At 45.5% G+C, this 14006-nt stretch overlaps 1 protein-coding gene across 1 annotated transcript in view; it reads right to left on the bottom strand.

The window, feature by feature from the left end:
- The window catches only part of plxna4 (plexin A4), a 689385-nt gene that overhangs the window by 165035 nt on the left and 510344 nt on the right, over positions 1-14006 (bottom strand). Inside the window, exons 8-9 of the mRNA XM_078235826.1 lie at positions 13169-13268; positions 3527-3641 (exon numbers count right to left, since the gene is read on the bottom strand). Of these exons, the coding sequence (XP_078091952.1) occupies positions 3527-3641; positions 13169-13268 (215 nt within the window). The remainder of the gene's footprint in view (positions 1-3526; positions 3642-13168; positions 13269-14006) is intronic.

The following is a 14006-nucleotide window of genomic DNA, read 5'->3' as shown; positions in this document are numbered from 1 at the left end:
TGACTTGTTTGGCTTAGTTCCCTACCCTTGGCTTGATGGCCAAGGAAGCGTAGGAGTTGCTGGGTTTTCACTGACATTTTACTCAGCTGGCTTTCCAAATTCTGTCTGGCAACACTCATCCAGCATCCTCAACTAATAACTAGTGGATAAACTTCTCGAAGACTAGTTCAAAGCATCATCCATCAGTAAGTAGGCAGAATTGCCCCCGTGACTCTGTACGAGCGAAGCTCTTTTATCACACCCCTGTCACTGCCAAGAGAAAAAAACATAATTACAGATTTTCTTTCAACAAAAATGCACGATTTCCAAACATAGCTTCTTGTTGGCTTTGAAGTTAGGCCCTTAAAATCTGTCTCATCCAGTCATTGCCCTGTCGCAGGAAGTCCAGTTTTCCTGTGAATGAGTGTTTATTTATGTCGATGGTTGGAAGTCTAAGATTCCCAGACACAACGCCCAGAATGGTGACCTCATTAACCTCCCAGCTGCTTGTTTTTCTTTCCAGCTCATTAATAAGGACAAGAACAACAACTTATATTTATTTAGCACCTTTTAACGAAATACAATGTCCCTAGGCACTCCACAGGAGCATTCTAAATCCAAGTGTGACACCAAGCCACAGAAGGGGGTATGAGGGTTGATGGCCAAAAGCATGGTCAAAGAGAGAGGTTTAGAGGAGTGTCTTAAAGGGGGAAAGCGAGGTGAAAGGGCAAAGAGGTACTCCCAAACTGAGGGCTTTGGCAACTTGAAGCACTATGGACTGCCATTAGCAGCCTTTCCCCTTGTTTCTGTGGCTATGATTCATCTTTCATTCCCTCCCCCTGCAGTATAAATATCTCCCATTTTCTATGCCTTAGCTTTAGAGAGAGTGCAGAGAAGGTTTACCAGGATGTTGCCTGGTATGGAAGGGCTTAGTTATGAGGAGAGATTGGGTAAACTGGGGTTGTTCTCACTGGAAAGACGGAGGATGAGGGGTGACCTAATAGAGGTGTATAAAGTTATGAAAGGCATAGATAGGCTGAACGGTGGGAAGCTTTTTCCCAGGTCGGTGGTGACGTTCACAAAGGGTCATAGGTTCAAGGTGAGGGGGGGGAGGTTTAACACGGATATCAGAAGGACGTATTTTACACAGAGGGTGGTGGGGGCCTGGAATGCACTGCCGGGCAAGGTGGTGGAGGCGGACACACTGGGAACGTTTAAGACTTATCTAGATAGCCACATGAACGGAGTGGGAATGGAGGGATACAAAAGAATGGTCTAGTTTGGATCAGGGAGCGGCGCGGGCTTGGAGGGCCGAAGGGCCTGTTCCTGTGCTGTATTGTTCTTTGTTCTTTTGTTCTTTGAGCTTTGACAAAGGGTCATCTAGACTCGAAATGTCAGCTCTTTTCTCTCCTCACAGATGCTGTCAGACCTGCTGAGATTTTCCAGCATTTTCTCTTTTGGTTTCAGATTCCAGCATCCGCAGTAATTTGCTTCCAATTAAAAAGCAAGGAGGTTCTTAACTATGGAATATTTGGCTGTCAATCAAATATCCTTTTTCAATCATCTGCAATATTCAATAGCTAAGAACTGAAAGCAGCAAATTAAATAACCACGCTCCTTTTTAACTTGATTAATTCTTAATTGCCAGAGACTCCAAGATGATCCCAGGGGATTAGCAACTCAGATTAATACCTGCCTTGGTACCGCGCTGGGTTCACACTCCACATGGTACCAACCTGGAGCAGTAAGTCCACCAGGGAATTTGCTTCCCTTCCCTTGAGACTTCGATTCGACACAGAGACTGTGATTTAAGTTTAAGTTTATTTATTATTGTCACAAGTAGGCTTACATTAACACTGCAATGAAGTTACTGTGAAAATCCCAGAGTCGCCACACTCCGGTGCCTGTTCGGGTAACACTGAGGGAGAACTTAGCATGGCCAATGCACCTAAGCAGCACGTCTTTTGGACTGTGGGAGGAAACCGGAGCACCTGGAAGAAACTCACGCAGACACGGGGAGAGCGTGCAGACTCCGCACAGACAGTGACCCGAGCCGGGAATCGAACCTGGGTCCCTGGTGCTGTGAGACAGCAGTGCTCACCCACTCTGCCACCATGCTGCCCACCATTACAGAACTCGACCTGAAACCAAAACTACCTCGGCGAAACAGCTGCACTTTAAACACATCCAAGGTCAGATTAGGTTCCAAACCTCCTCCTTTACCAGATTCTCAAAGCAAAAATGTGTTCAATATTTTCTTGCAAGAGCAAGGACTTTTCAACAGTCAAATGACTTGATCTGCCTTGGAAAAAATAATCAACGACCACCACTCGGATGGTGCAGAAATTTTACAAGGGCATGAATTATTTTAAGCATGAACAGGTGGCAAAAGGAATCAAAAAGGCTAAAGTAATAAAATCTCTACAATGCACAAGAGACCATTCGGCCCATCAAGCCTGCACCGACAACAATCCTACCCAGGCCCTATCCCCATAACCCCACGTATTTACCTTGCTAATCCCCGGACACTAAGGAGCAATTTAGCATGGCCAATCCACCTAATCTGCACATCTTTGGACTGTGGGAAGAAACCAGACCAGTGGCACAGTAATTAGCACTGCTGCCTCACAGCACCAGGGACCCGGGTTCGATTCCCGACTTGGGTCACTGTCTGTGTGAAGTCTGCACATTCTCCCCGTGTCTGCGTGGGTTTCCTCTGGGTGCTCTGGTTTCCTCCCACTGTCTGAAGATGTTGGGAAATGGGAAATGATTCCATAACAAAGAACAAAGAACAATACAGCACAGGAACAGGCCCTTCGGCCCTCCAAGCCCGTGCCGCTCCCTGGTCCAAACTAGACCATTCTTTTGTATCCCTCCATTCCCACTCCGTTCATATGGCTATCTAGATAAGTCTTAAACGTTCCCAGTGTGTCCGCCTCCACCACCTTGCCTGGCAGCGCATTCCAGGCCCCCACCACCCTCTATGTCAAATATGTCCTTCTGATATCTGTGTTAAACCTCCCCCCCTTCACCTTGAACCTATGACCCCTCGTGAACGTCACCACCGACCTGGGGGAAAGCTTGGGGATGGATGTTGGATGGATTGGCCACGGTAAATCGCTCCTTAGTGTCCCAAGATGTGTAAATTAGATGAATTAGTCATAGGAAGTGTGAGGTTATGGGGATAAGGCAAGAGAAAGCAACTGGGTAAGACATTGGATCAGAGTGTCAGTGTGGACATGATGGGCCAAATGGCCTCTTCTGCACTGTAGGCATTCAATGAATTGCCCCCATCTCAATCTCACATTCTTCCAAAGATGTGCAGGTTAGGTGAATTGGCCATGCTAAAATCTCCGTCAATGTGCCCGAACAGGCGCCGGAGTGTGGCGGCTAGGGGAATTTCACAGTAACTTCATTGCAGTATTAATCTAAGCCGACTTGTGACTAATAAAAAAACGTTTTAAACTTTGTGAGTTTTCAGCTGATATAACTTTAACTGGTCCAGACAGGGGAGGAGAGGGTTAAAAAAAAAGGAAAATGTCCTTACCTCTGAAATTTTAACCCGTCCCTCTTGGAAGGAGCACGTCCGTGGGTCATGTGTGCACATGTGTCGATATTTACACCAGTGGCACTGATAGGGGCTGTTCACACACGATAGGCACCTGGTTAGACAAAACAGACAAGCTCATGAATCTCCTCAGGACACGGCACAATCTACAAATGTTTAAATTCGGGCCACTTTCAGCTAATTCGGACCCAGCCTCACTAAGGTGAAATGTTGAGCTATCAGACTTTAAAGAGATAACAAAAAACGTGCCAGCTGTTCTCTCTGACCTAGAAACAGAAATTTACCAGTACCATCCAATCTTTCAGCAAATAGTAATTGAACTCTGATTAATCCTACATTGCTTCCTCAAACGTTGAGACGTTTCTGATAGAGTGGGCCGTGGAAAAACTAATTCCCTCTGGCAAGTGGGTCAGTCATGAATTTAAAACCACCAGCATGAGATCTAGAAGGGAAACGAGGAGAGCGTCTTCTACTTGGGGAGTTTTTGGTATCTGAAATGCTCTGCCTGAAAGGCTGATGGAAGCTGATTCCATAAATAATTTTAAAGGGGTGCTGGGCAATCACCTGAGGACGAGAAACTTAGAAGGATACGAACACAAAATGGAGTTTTGAGGAAAAACAAGAATGTCCTTTCAAAGAACCAGCTGGGCTGAATGGCTTCTTTTGGTTCTGCAATTTTCTATGATTGGTGCAGTGAATTTTGTCCACTTGAGGCTCCTATTCACACATGTACCAGCAGAGGGAGTCTGCTAGGAAAATATAATAAAGGATCCATGCTTAACAGCTCATGCAGTTCCAATTCTAAATGTCTTGGGCTGAATATGTAACTTAGTCAGTCCCAAGAGTTTCTAATCACAGTTTGTGATCTTTAAGGACCAGTCCATGGTAGATAAGAGTTCCACACTGGAGAAGCTGGGGTGTTCTTTGTACAGCAGAGAAGGTTCAGAGGAGATTTGATAATGTGTTTAAAGTCATGAAGGTTTAGACAAAGAAACTGTCTGAAATGAATGAAGCATAGTAACTCTTCCCAATGACCAAGACGATGATGTTCAAGACATGATTTCAAAAGTTGCAGATGACACCAAGTTTGAAAACACTGTCAACGGTGATGAGGATAATCTTGTACTTCAGAAGGACAAAGACATGTTGGTAGATTGAAGAGACAAGTGGCAGATAAAGTTCAAGGCAGAGAAGTGTGAGGAGATTTATTTTGGCAGAAAGTATATGGAGAGATATAGAATAAAGGGAGAAACTCTATTAGAAGTGCATGAACAGGGGAATCTCAGTCGACATATTACTAGGTCACTGAAGACAGCAGAGTATGTTAAGAGAGCAGTTAATAAAGCATATAGTATTTTAGACTTTATTAATGAGGGCACTGAGCACAAGAGTAAAGAGGTCATATTGAATTTGTATAAGACGTGAGTTAGGCCTCCTCTGGAGACTGTGTCCAGTTCTGGGTGCCATACTTAGAATCATAGAATCCCTACAGTGCAGAAGGAGGCCATTTGGCCCATCGAGTCTGCACCAATCACAATCCCACCCAGGCCCTATTCCCATAACCCCATGCATTTACCCTAGCTAGTCCCTTGACGCCATGAGGCAATTAAAGTGGCCAATCCACCAAACCCTTTGGACTGTGGGAGGAAACTGGAGCACCCGGGGGAAATCCATGCAGACACCGGGAGAACTTGCAGACTCCACACAGACAGTGACCCCAAGCAATGAATCAAATCCAGGTCCCTGGCCCTGTGAGGCAGCAGCGCTAACCACTGTGCCACAATGCCGCCCCGTACTTGAGGAAGGATGTGAAGGCATTGGAAAGTACAGAGGATGTTCACAAGAATGATTCGTGATAAACAACTGTAGCTATGAGGGTGGATTGAAGAGATTGGGACTGTTTTTCATGGAGAAAAGAAGGCTGAGAGGAGAGTTAGAAACATAGAAACATAGAAAAACTACAGCACAAACAGACCCTTCGGCCCACAAGTTGTGCCGAACACATCCCTACCTTCTAGACCTACCTATAACCCTCCATCCTATTAAGCTCCATGTACTCACCCAGGAGTCTCTTAAAAGACTCTATTGAGTTCGCCTCCACCACCACTGACGGCAGCCGATTCCACTCGCCCACCACCCTCTGTGTGAAAAACTTACCCCTAACATCTCCCCTGTACCTACCCCCCAACACCCTAAACCTATGTCCTCTCGTAGCAGCCATTTCCACCCTGGGAAAAAGCCTCTGAGAGTCCACCCGATCGATGCCTCTCAACATCTTATATACCTCTATTAGGTCTCCTCTCATCCTTCGTCTCTCCAAGGAGAAAAGACCGAGCTCCCTCAGCCTATCCTCATAAGGCATGCCACTCAATCCAGGCAACATCCTTGTAAATCTCCTCTGCACCCTTTCAATCTTTTCCACATCCTTCCTATAGTGAGGCGACCAGAACTGAGCACAGTACTCCAAGTGGGGTCTGACGAGGGTCTTATATAGCTGCATCATTATCCCCGGAGTCCTAAACTCAATCCCTCGATTGATAAAGGCCAGCACACCATACGCCTCTTAACCACCTCCTCCACCTGCGGTGCCGATTTTAGAGTCCTATGGACCCGAACCCCAAGGTCCTTCTGATCCTCTACAGTACTAAGGGTCTTTCACTTAATATTGTACTCCTTCATCCCATTTGACCTACCAAAATGGACCACGACGCATGTATCTGAGTTGATAGAGATATTCAAGATCCTGAGGTGTAAGGACAAGGTAATAGTGAGAAACTGTTCCACTCAAGAGAGCATCAAAAAGCATTAAAAACGAGAGGACACGGATTCAAAATAATCGGCAGTGATGCAGAGAAAATATTTTTCACCAGAGGGTGGTTGGAGCCTGGAACAAACGTCCTGAGAGTGTGGTGGAAGCAGGTTCGATTGAGGTATTCAAAAGGGAATTTGATTTGAAAAGAAAGAAAGTGCAAGAATATTTTGACGCGGCAAGGGTGTGGAATGAGGTAGAATGCTCTTTCAGACAACCAGTGCAAACCTGATGGGCCGAATGGCTTCTTGTGATAAAGATTCAGTGATTTTGTAACAAGATTTTGCACAGATATAAGGTGATTGGCATAAGAACCAGCTGGAACATGAGGAAAAAATTTGTTTCTGCAGAATAAATGGATAAGATCTGGAATGCCTTGCCTCTCAGAGTAGTGGAACTGATTCAATAGTAACATTCGAAAGGAAATGGATAAATATTTAAAGAAGAAGAGAAAACTGGAGGAATATAGGATAGGAGCAGGGGAGTGGGGACGACTGAATTACTCTTTAAATAAGATGGCACATGCATGATGGGTTGAATGGCCTCCTGTGCTGTACTATTTTGATGATATTGTGATTCCCACAAACCATTAATTTGATTTTGATTTGATTTATTATTGTCACATGTATTAGTATACAGTGAAAAGTATCATTTCTTGCATGCTATCCGAGTCTCCTGGAACTCCATCTCTAACATCTCTGTGGGTGTACCGACACCACGTGGACTGCAGCGGTTCAAGACATCATCTCACCACCAACTTCTGAAGGACAATTAGGGATGGACAAAGCCCACACCCCAAGAATAAATTAAAGTATTCCTTCAAACAGTACCCTGCGCAAGATCGCTTGATGCAGTTAAAGTCACTTTTACCTATTTGTGTGTGAAGGGTGTTAAGGAAATTTGGCGTGTCAGCTACGACTTTCACCAACTTTTACAGATGCACCGTAGAAAGCATTCTTTCTGGTTGTATCACAGCTTGGTATGGCTCCTGCTCTGCCCAAGACCGCAAGAAACTACAAAAGGTCGTGAATGTAGCCCAATCCATCACACAAACCAGCCTCCCATCCATTGACACTGTCTACACTTCCCGCTGCCCCGGTAAAGCAGCCAGCAATGGTATCTGCATCCCAGGACTGGGGGTAGATTTGAGGGGTGGAGGTAGTTCAGCCAAGGTTTCACTCCATTGGATACTGTGTGGCCTGTAAGTGGTTTTTAAATTAAGTTTTGAAAGTATTTTCATCCTAGGCATCATTTGGTGGGGGGAGGCTTTATAGCACATTCCCAGATGTGTCCGAAAAGGTAGCAATAGACCTTCTTCCTGACCTGCTGCAGTCTAATGGAATTTGACACAGTGGCAATGCAGGAATTGTGAATGTATGTTCCAAGTCCGGATAGTGTGTGACTCAGAGGTGGTGGTGCTCCCATGCACCTGCTGCCCTCATCTAAGTGACAGATGTCACACTTTAGGGAGACGTTGACAATGAAGCCTAGACACCTGCAGTGCATCCTGTAGATACACTTGGTGTGTTGTGTTGGGGTGCGTGTTTTGTTGTGATGGTGTGCATGTTGTAATGGTGTATGTGTTGTGTTGCGTGTTGTGTTGGGGTGCGTGTTGGTATACATATTATGTTGGCATGTTGTACTGGTGCAGACTGGTGTGCGTGTGTGTTGCTGTTTGTATGTTGGTGTGCATGCATTGGAGTGTGTGCGTGCATGCGTGTATTAATGCATGGGTTGTGTTGGTGTGCGTGCGCATGTTGATGTGCCTTTTGGTGTGCATGTTGGGTTGGTATATGTGTTAGAGTGTGCTGGTGTGCGTGTTGGGTGGTGTATGTGTTATAGCGTGTTGGTGTGCATGTGCACATGCATGTGTCTGTAGCACAGAGTAAGGATATGATCCAGATGCATCTTATTACCAAATAGCTTGCCAAGTTTCTCACTTGAGGAATATCCATTTTAGAATGATAATGTGGGATGAATTGCATGTCCAAAATAATACGTCCAAGAGGAGAAAATAGGAGAGGCACAACGTTTTTGAAAAAGAGAAACAAGAACTCATTTGAGCAGAGGACAAAAATAACTTGTATTGATACACTTGTTAATGTAGGAAAATATTCCAAGGTGCTTCATGCGGGCACTGACTATATTTGACACTGATCTTCACAGCACAGTGTTGGGACAGGCAAGCTAAAGCTTGGTCAAAGAGGCTTTTGGAAGCGCCTTAAAAGGAGGACAGAGAGGTAGAGAGATGAAAAGATTTAGGGAGGGTAATCCAGTGTTGAGGATGTAGAGGATTGAAGGCAAGGTCACCAATGATGGAGCAATTAATATTGTGAATGGATAAGAGTCCAGAATTAGAGGACTGACAAGATCTCAGATGGTGTAGGGTAAGAAATGGAAGCTTTATTCAATCATTCACTATGCTTTATGGCTGCCATTTTAAATAAAAGTCAACAACCCATGACTTCTAAGTGAGTTAGCATCTCTGTCAAAATGGCCACCAGGTTAATGTGCCATTGACATGTTTAGAGTCCGTCCATTCATGTACACATTTCAGGTCCAAAGCAGCAGCAGAAAGACCTGGAGTATATGTGCACAAATCATTGATAATTAATATTTAAATGGATTCTCTTCCTGGACAGAGCAGTTCGACAAAACAGCAGTCCAAAGATGTGTGGGTTAGGTTAATTGGCCATGCTAAAAAATTGCCCTTAGTGTCCTGAGATGCGTAGGCGAGAGGGATTAGTGGGTAAATATGTAGAGATGTGGGGGTAGGGCCTGGGTGGGATTGTGGTCGGTGCAGACTCGATGGGCCGAATGGCCTCTTTCTGTACTGTAGGGGTTCTATGACTTCTATGACAAAGTGGTTAAAAAGGCATATGGCTTCCATGGCCTTGTAAACAGAGCAGCAGAATATCGAAGTAAGCAAGTTATGGTGAACATTTAAAAACCACTGGTTTGGGACGGCACGGTGGCACAGTGGTTGGCGCTGCTGCCTCACAGCCGCAGGGAGCCGGGTTCGATTCCGGCCTCGGGTGACTGTGTGGAGTTTGCACATTCTCCCCGTGTCTGCGTGGGTTTCCTCCGGGTGCTCCAGTTTCCTCCCACACTCCAAGGATGTGCAGGTTAGGTTGATTGGCCATGCTAAATTGTCCCTTAGCGTCAGGGGGACCAGCAGAGTAAATACATGGGGTTGCAGGGATAGGACCTGGGTGGGATTGTTGTCGGTGCAGGCTCGATGGGCCAAATGGCCCGTAGGGATTCTATGATCACAACTGTAGTATCATGTCCAATGCTAAGAGTAGCAGAAGAGGAAAGGTGTGAGGGTGCAAAAAGGATCTGAAAATGGTCCCAGGAGCCAGAGACTTTAGTTTGGAGAGGCTGGGGTGGTCCTAAAGAACAAAGTACAACACAATAACAGGCCCTTCGGTCCTCCAAGCCTGTGCCTATCATGATGCACTAACTAAAAAAAAACCTTCTGCTCTTACTCGACCCATATCCCTCTATTCCCTCCCTATTCATGTACCTGTCCAGATGCCTCTTAACCTTCTCACCTTCGGGGAGAGAAGATTGAGAGGAGATTTGACGGAGATTGGCAAAACCATTAGGGTTCTAGATAGAGCAGAAAGGGAGAGACTGATTCCACTGGCAGAAGAATCAAAGGACATCAATTTGAAATAATTGACCAAAGAGGCAACGGTGTCACGAGGAAAATTTGTTTTACACAGCGAGTTGCTAGGACCTGGAATGTGCTGCCTGACAGCAAGGTGGAGGGAAATTCAAACATGGCTTTTAGCAGGAAACTGGATCATTGAACAGAAACAAAATCAGCACGGCCATGTGGAAAGGGTGGGGGAGTGGGACTAAGTCAGCTGCGAGAGGCAGCAGGAACATGATGGGTCAAATGGCCACCTTGTGCGTTGTAACCATTCTGCGGTCAGTCCACTCAAACCACGCATCAATAGTTAAGCTGGGAAATTCCATGGGAAATCCACCAATCAACCTGCAAAAAAAGCAGGATTAGGCTTTTGAGTTGGGTGATCAGCCATGATCTTAATGAATGGTGCAAAAGGCTTGAAGGGCCAAATGGCTTCCTCCATGTTCCTTCCATGTTTCTCTGTAACATCGCGGGGGGATTGACAGAATTTCAGGCTCTGTCACTTTTGCTAAATTGTCCTCACTAATTGCAGTCTATTTACTTAATCTTTTATTCAATGTTTTATAGACCAAGTCGAACATGTGAAAGACTACTGCAGAGCAGGCACACAGTAACAAAATAATTCATCACTGACAGCAATTTTCATCTTAACCAGCAATTGAAGGCAAAATTAATTTTCATGCAATAAATATTTTATTAAAATATTTTCTGTTTTTTTCCTGCAGGTCTCATCTCTTCAATTAAAGGGAAGGAAAACAGAGTTGAATTTGGCAGCTGGTTTTCTTGCTGAGAAATCAATCTCGAAATCTCCTGGGCGACCGTTTTGCGGAACACCTTTGCTCAGTTGGCAAGCGTGACTCCCAACCTTCCTGTCGCTTGCCATTTTACCTCAGCACCTTGCTCGCATGACCACATGTCCATCCTTGGCCTGCTGCAATGCTCCAGTGAAGCCCAGTGACGCCCAGTCTCATCGCCTGGTTGGGCATGTTGCAACCCTTGGGACTCAATATTGAGTTCGACAACTTTGGATTTTGACCTTTCACCTCCATCTTAAACCACCCCCCTTCTCTTTTTTCAAATATTCCATACATGTATAGCCTCGATGCAAAACACACCCCTTCCTCTCTCATACCCCCTACTTGCTCAGAAGACTAAGGAAATTTGGCATGTCAGTTACGACTCTCACCAACGTTTACAGATACACCATAGAAAGCATTCTTTCTGGATGCATCACAGCTTGGTATGGCTCCTGCTCTGCCCAAGACCACAAGAAACTACAAAAGGTTGTGAATGTAGCCCAATCCATCACGCAAACCAGCCTCCCATCCATTGACTCGGTCTACATTTCCTGCTGCCTCGGAAGAGCAGCCAGCATAATTAAGGACCCTATGCACCCTGGACATTCTTTCTTCCACCTTCTTCCATCGGGAAAAAGATACAAAAGTCTGAGGTCACGTACCAACTGACTCAAGAACAGCTTCTTCCCTGCTGCCCTCAGAATGGACCCTCTTTTGAATGGACCTACCTTGCACTAAGTTGATCTTTCTCTACACCCTAGCTATGACTGTAACACCACGTTTTGCACAGTCTCGTTTCCTTCTCTATGAACAGTATGCTTTGTCTGTATAGCATGCCAGAATTGATACTTTTCATTATATACTAATACATGTGACAATAATTAATCAAATCAAATCAAAATCATACCCAGCCATCTGTCATTTATTCTTAGAGTTGCTACTTTATGTTGCAGCTTCTACATTCTCCCTCCTTTAAGTTCTAACAAAGGATCCACACTCAAAACATTAACTCTCTTTCTCTCCTGAGAGATGCTGCCAGACTTGCTGAATTTTTCCAGCATCCCCTGTTCTTGGTTTCAAAGTCGATATGATGATTTATCAAGTTGAGTTATGACCTTAGTTGTGGCCTTTCTTGGAACTGGTAGCCTTTGAGCTTCCGTCAGTAAACAAAGTGCCTCAAGGTGTCTGCTTTGAGTTGAGCTTAAGCACAGCTGAAGCAGAGATTGCAGTTCTGTCCACGTTTAGTGAGGTACATTTATCCTTCTTTTCGTATTCGTCCAGAGCGTGTGGGCATCGCTGGCTAGGCCAACTTCATTGCCCAACTTTAAGTGCCCTTGAGAAGGTGGTGGTGAGTCACCTTCTTGGACTGCTGCAGTTCATGTAATGTAGGTACATCCACAATGCGGTTAGGGAGGGGGTTCTGGGGTGTTAACCCAGTGAAGGAAAACAATATATTTCCAAGACAGGATGGTGTGTGCAGGTGGTGATGTTCCCAAGCACCTACTGCCCCTGTCCTTGTGGCTGGTAGAGGTCAGGGGTTTGGAAGATGCTGTTGAAGAGGACTTGCTGTGTTTCTGCAGCGCATCTGGTGGATCATAGAATTATAGAATCCCTACAGTGCAGAAGGAGGCCATTCTGCCCATCGAGCCTGCACCAACCACAATCCCTCTCAGGCCCTATTCCCGTAATCCCACATATTTACCCTGCTAATCTCTCTGACACTAGGGTCAATTTAGCATGGCCCATCCACCTAACCCGCACATCTTCGGACTGTGGAAGGAAACCCATGCAGACACAGGAAGAATGTGAAAACTCCACACAGACAGTGACCCGAGACCGGGTTTGAACCTGGGTCCCTGGCGCTGTGAGGCAATGGTGCGAACCACTGTGCCACCGTGCGGTACACACTGCTCTCATTGTGCACTGGTGATGGGTTGGGTGAATGACTAAGGTGGTGGATGGGGTGCCAATCAAGTGGGCTGCTTTGTCCTGGGTGATGTGGGAGCTGCACTCATCCAAACAAATGGAAAATGTTCCATCGCATTCCTGACTGCCTCTGTACTCTTTCTTGGAGAACAGTTTGAAGTAGAGGACAGATTGGCAGACTCATTAATCACAAACTCTTCAGCCAAAGGCCATAATCATGCTTATCCCAGCTGATATGGTGGTTACTCGTTACAGCATGGAAAGTTAAGTGAATATATAAATGCAAGTTGTTCTGTTATTCTCATTGGGTCAGTCAGTATAAACCCTCATGGAAATAAAACATGGCCCTTGGCAGAGTGCACCAATGACCCATTGCATGAAGGAGTGTTGCTGAAGGGGGACAACTAGAAGAAAGATCCAAGCTAACTTACGAATGGTGGACACTGCAGTTGTAGAAGACAAAGCTGGTGCTAGCAAAGGCCATGCCCGTCTCCTTGGACTTCAGGTGAAGCTGCACCACTTGATGGTCACCTGTCAGAAAGAAAGCACAATCGTTAGCAAGTCAGGCCAACCAACACTCCTCAGAGACAGCTGTTTCAGTGACCCCTCCCAACTGTTCCCCCATCGTTAACGAGAGCACTCCCCATTTTCAATCACTGATTGCACACTAAAGGGGGTGAAACTCCTCTTCTAAGGAACGATAGGACAATGCCTAGTTTGCTACCTAACTCACAACCCAGTAACAAAATCACATTCTTAAGAATTAAATATTTCAAAGGATTGCATTCCCACTAGTTCACCAACAGGTCACATCAGCAACAACTGCGACAATCTGCTTTTCTAGAAGCTTCTTTAATGGAGTGGATAGAGCTGTGAAGAAGGCCTATAGTGTGTTAGCTTTTATTAACAGGGGGTTGGAGTTTAAGAGCCGTGGGGTTATGCTGCAACTGTACAGGACCTTGGTGAGACCACATTTGGAATATTGTGTGCAGTTCTGGTCACCTCACTATAAGAAGGATGTGGAAGCACTGGAAAGAGTGCAGAGGAGATTTACCAGGATGCTGCCTGGTTTGGAGGGTAGGTCTTATGAGGAAAGGTTGAGGGAGCTAGGGCTGTTCTCTCTGGAGCGGAGGAGGCTAAGGGGAGACTTAATAGAGGTTTATAAAATGATGAAGGGGATAGATAGAGTGAACGTTCAAAGACTATTTCCTCGGGTGGATGGAGCTATTACAAGGGGGCATAACTATAGGGTTCATGGTGGGAGATATA

This window comes from Mustelus asterias, chromosome 19 (genome assembly GCF_964213995.1).
Source record: "Mustelus asterias chromosome 19, sMusAst1.hap1.1, whole genome shotgun sequence".
Taxonomy (NCBI): domain Eukaryota; kingdom Metazoa; phylum Chordata; class Chondrichthyes; order Carcharhiniformes; family Triakidae; genus Mustelus; species Mustelus asterias.
The sequence above is the reverse complement of the archived record's forward strand: the minus strand, read 5'-3'. Positions and strand labels throughout refer to the sequence as shown.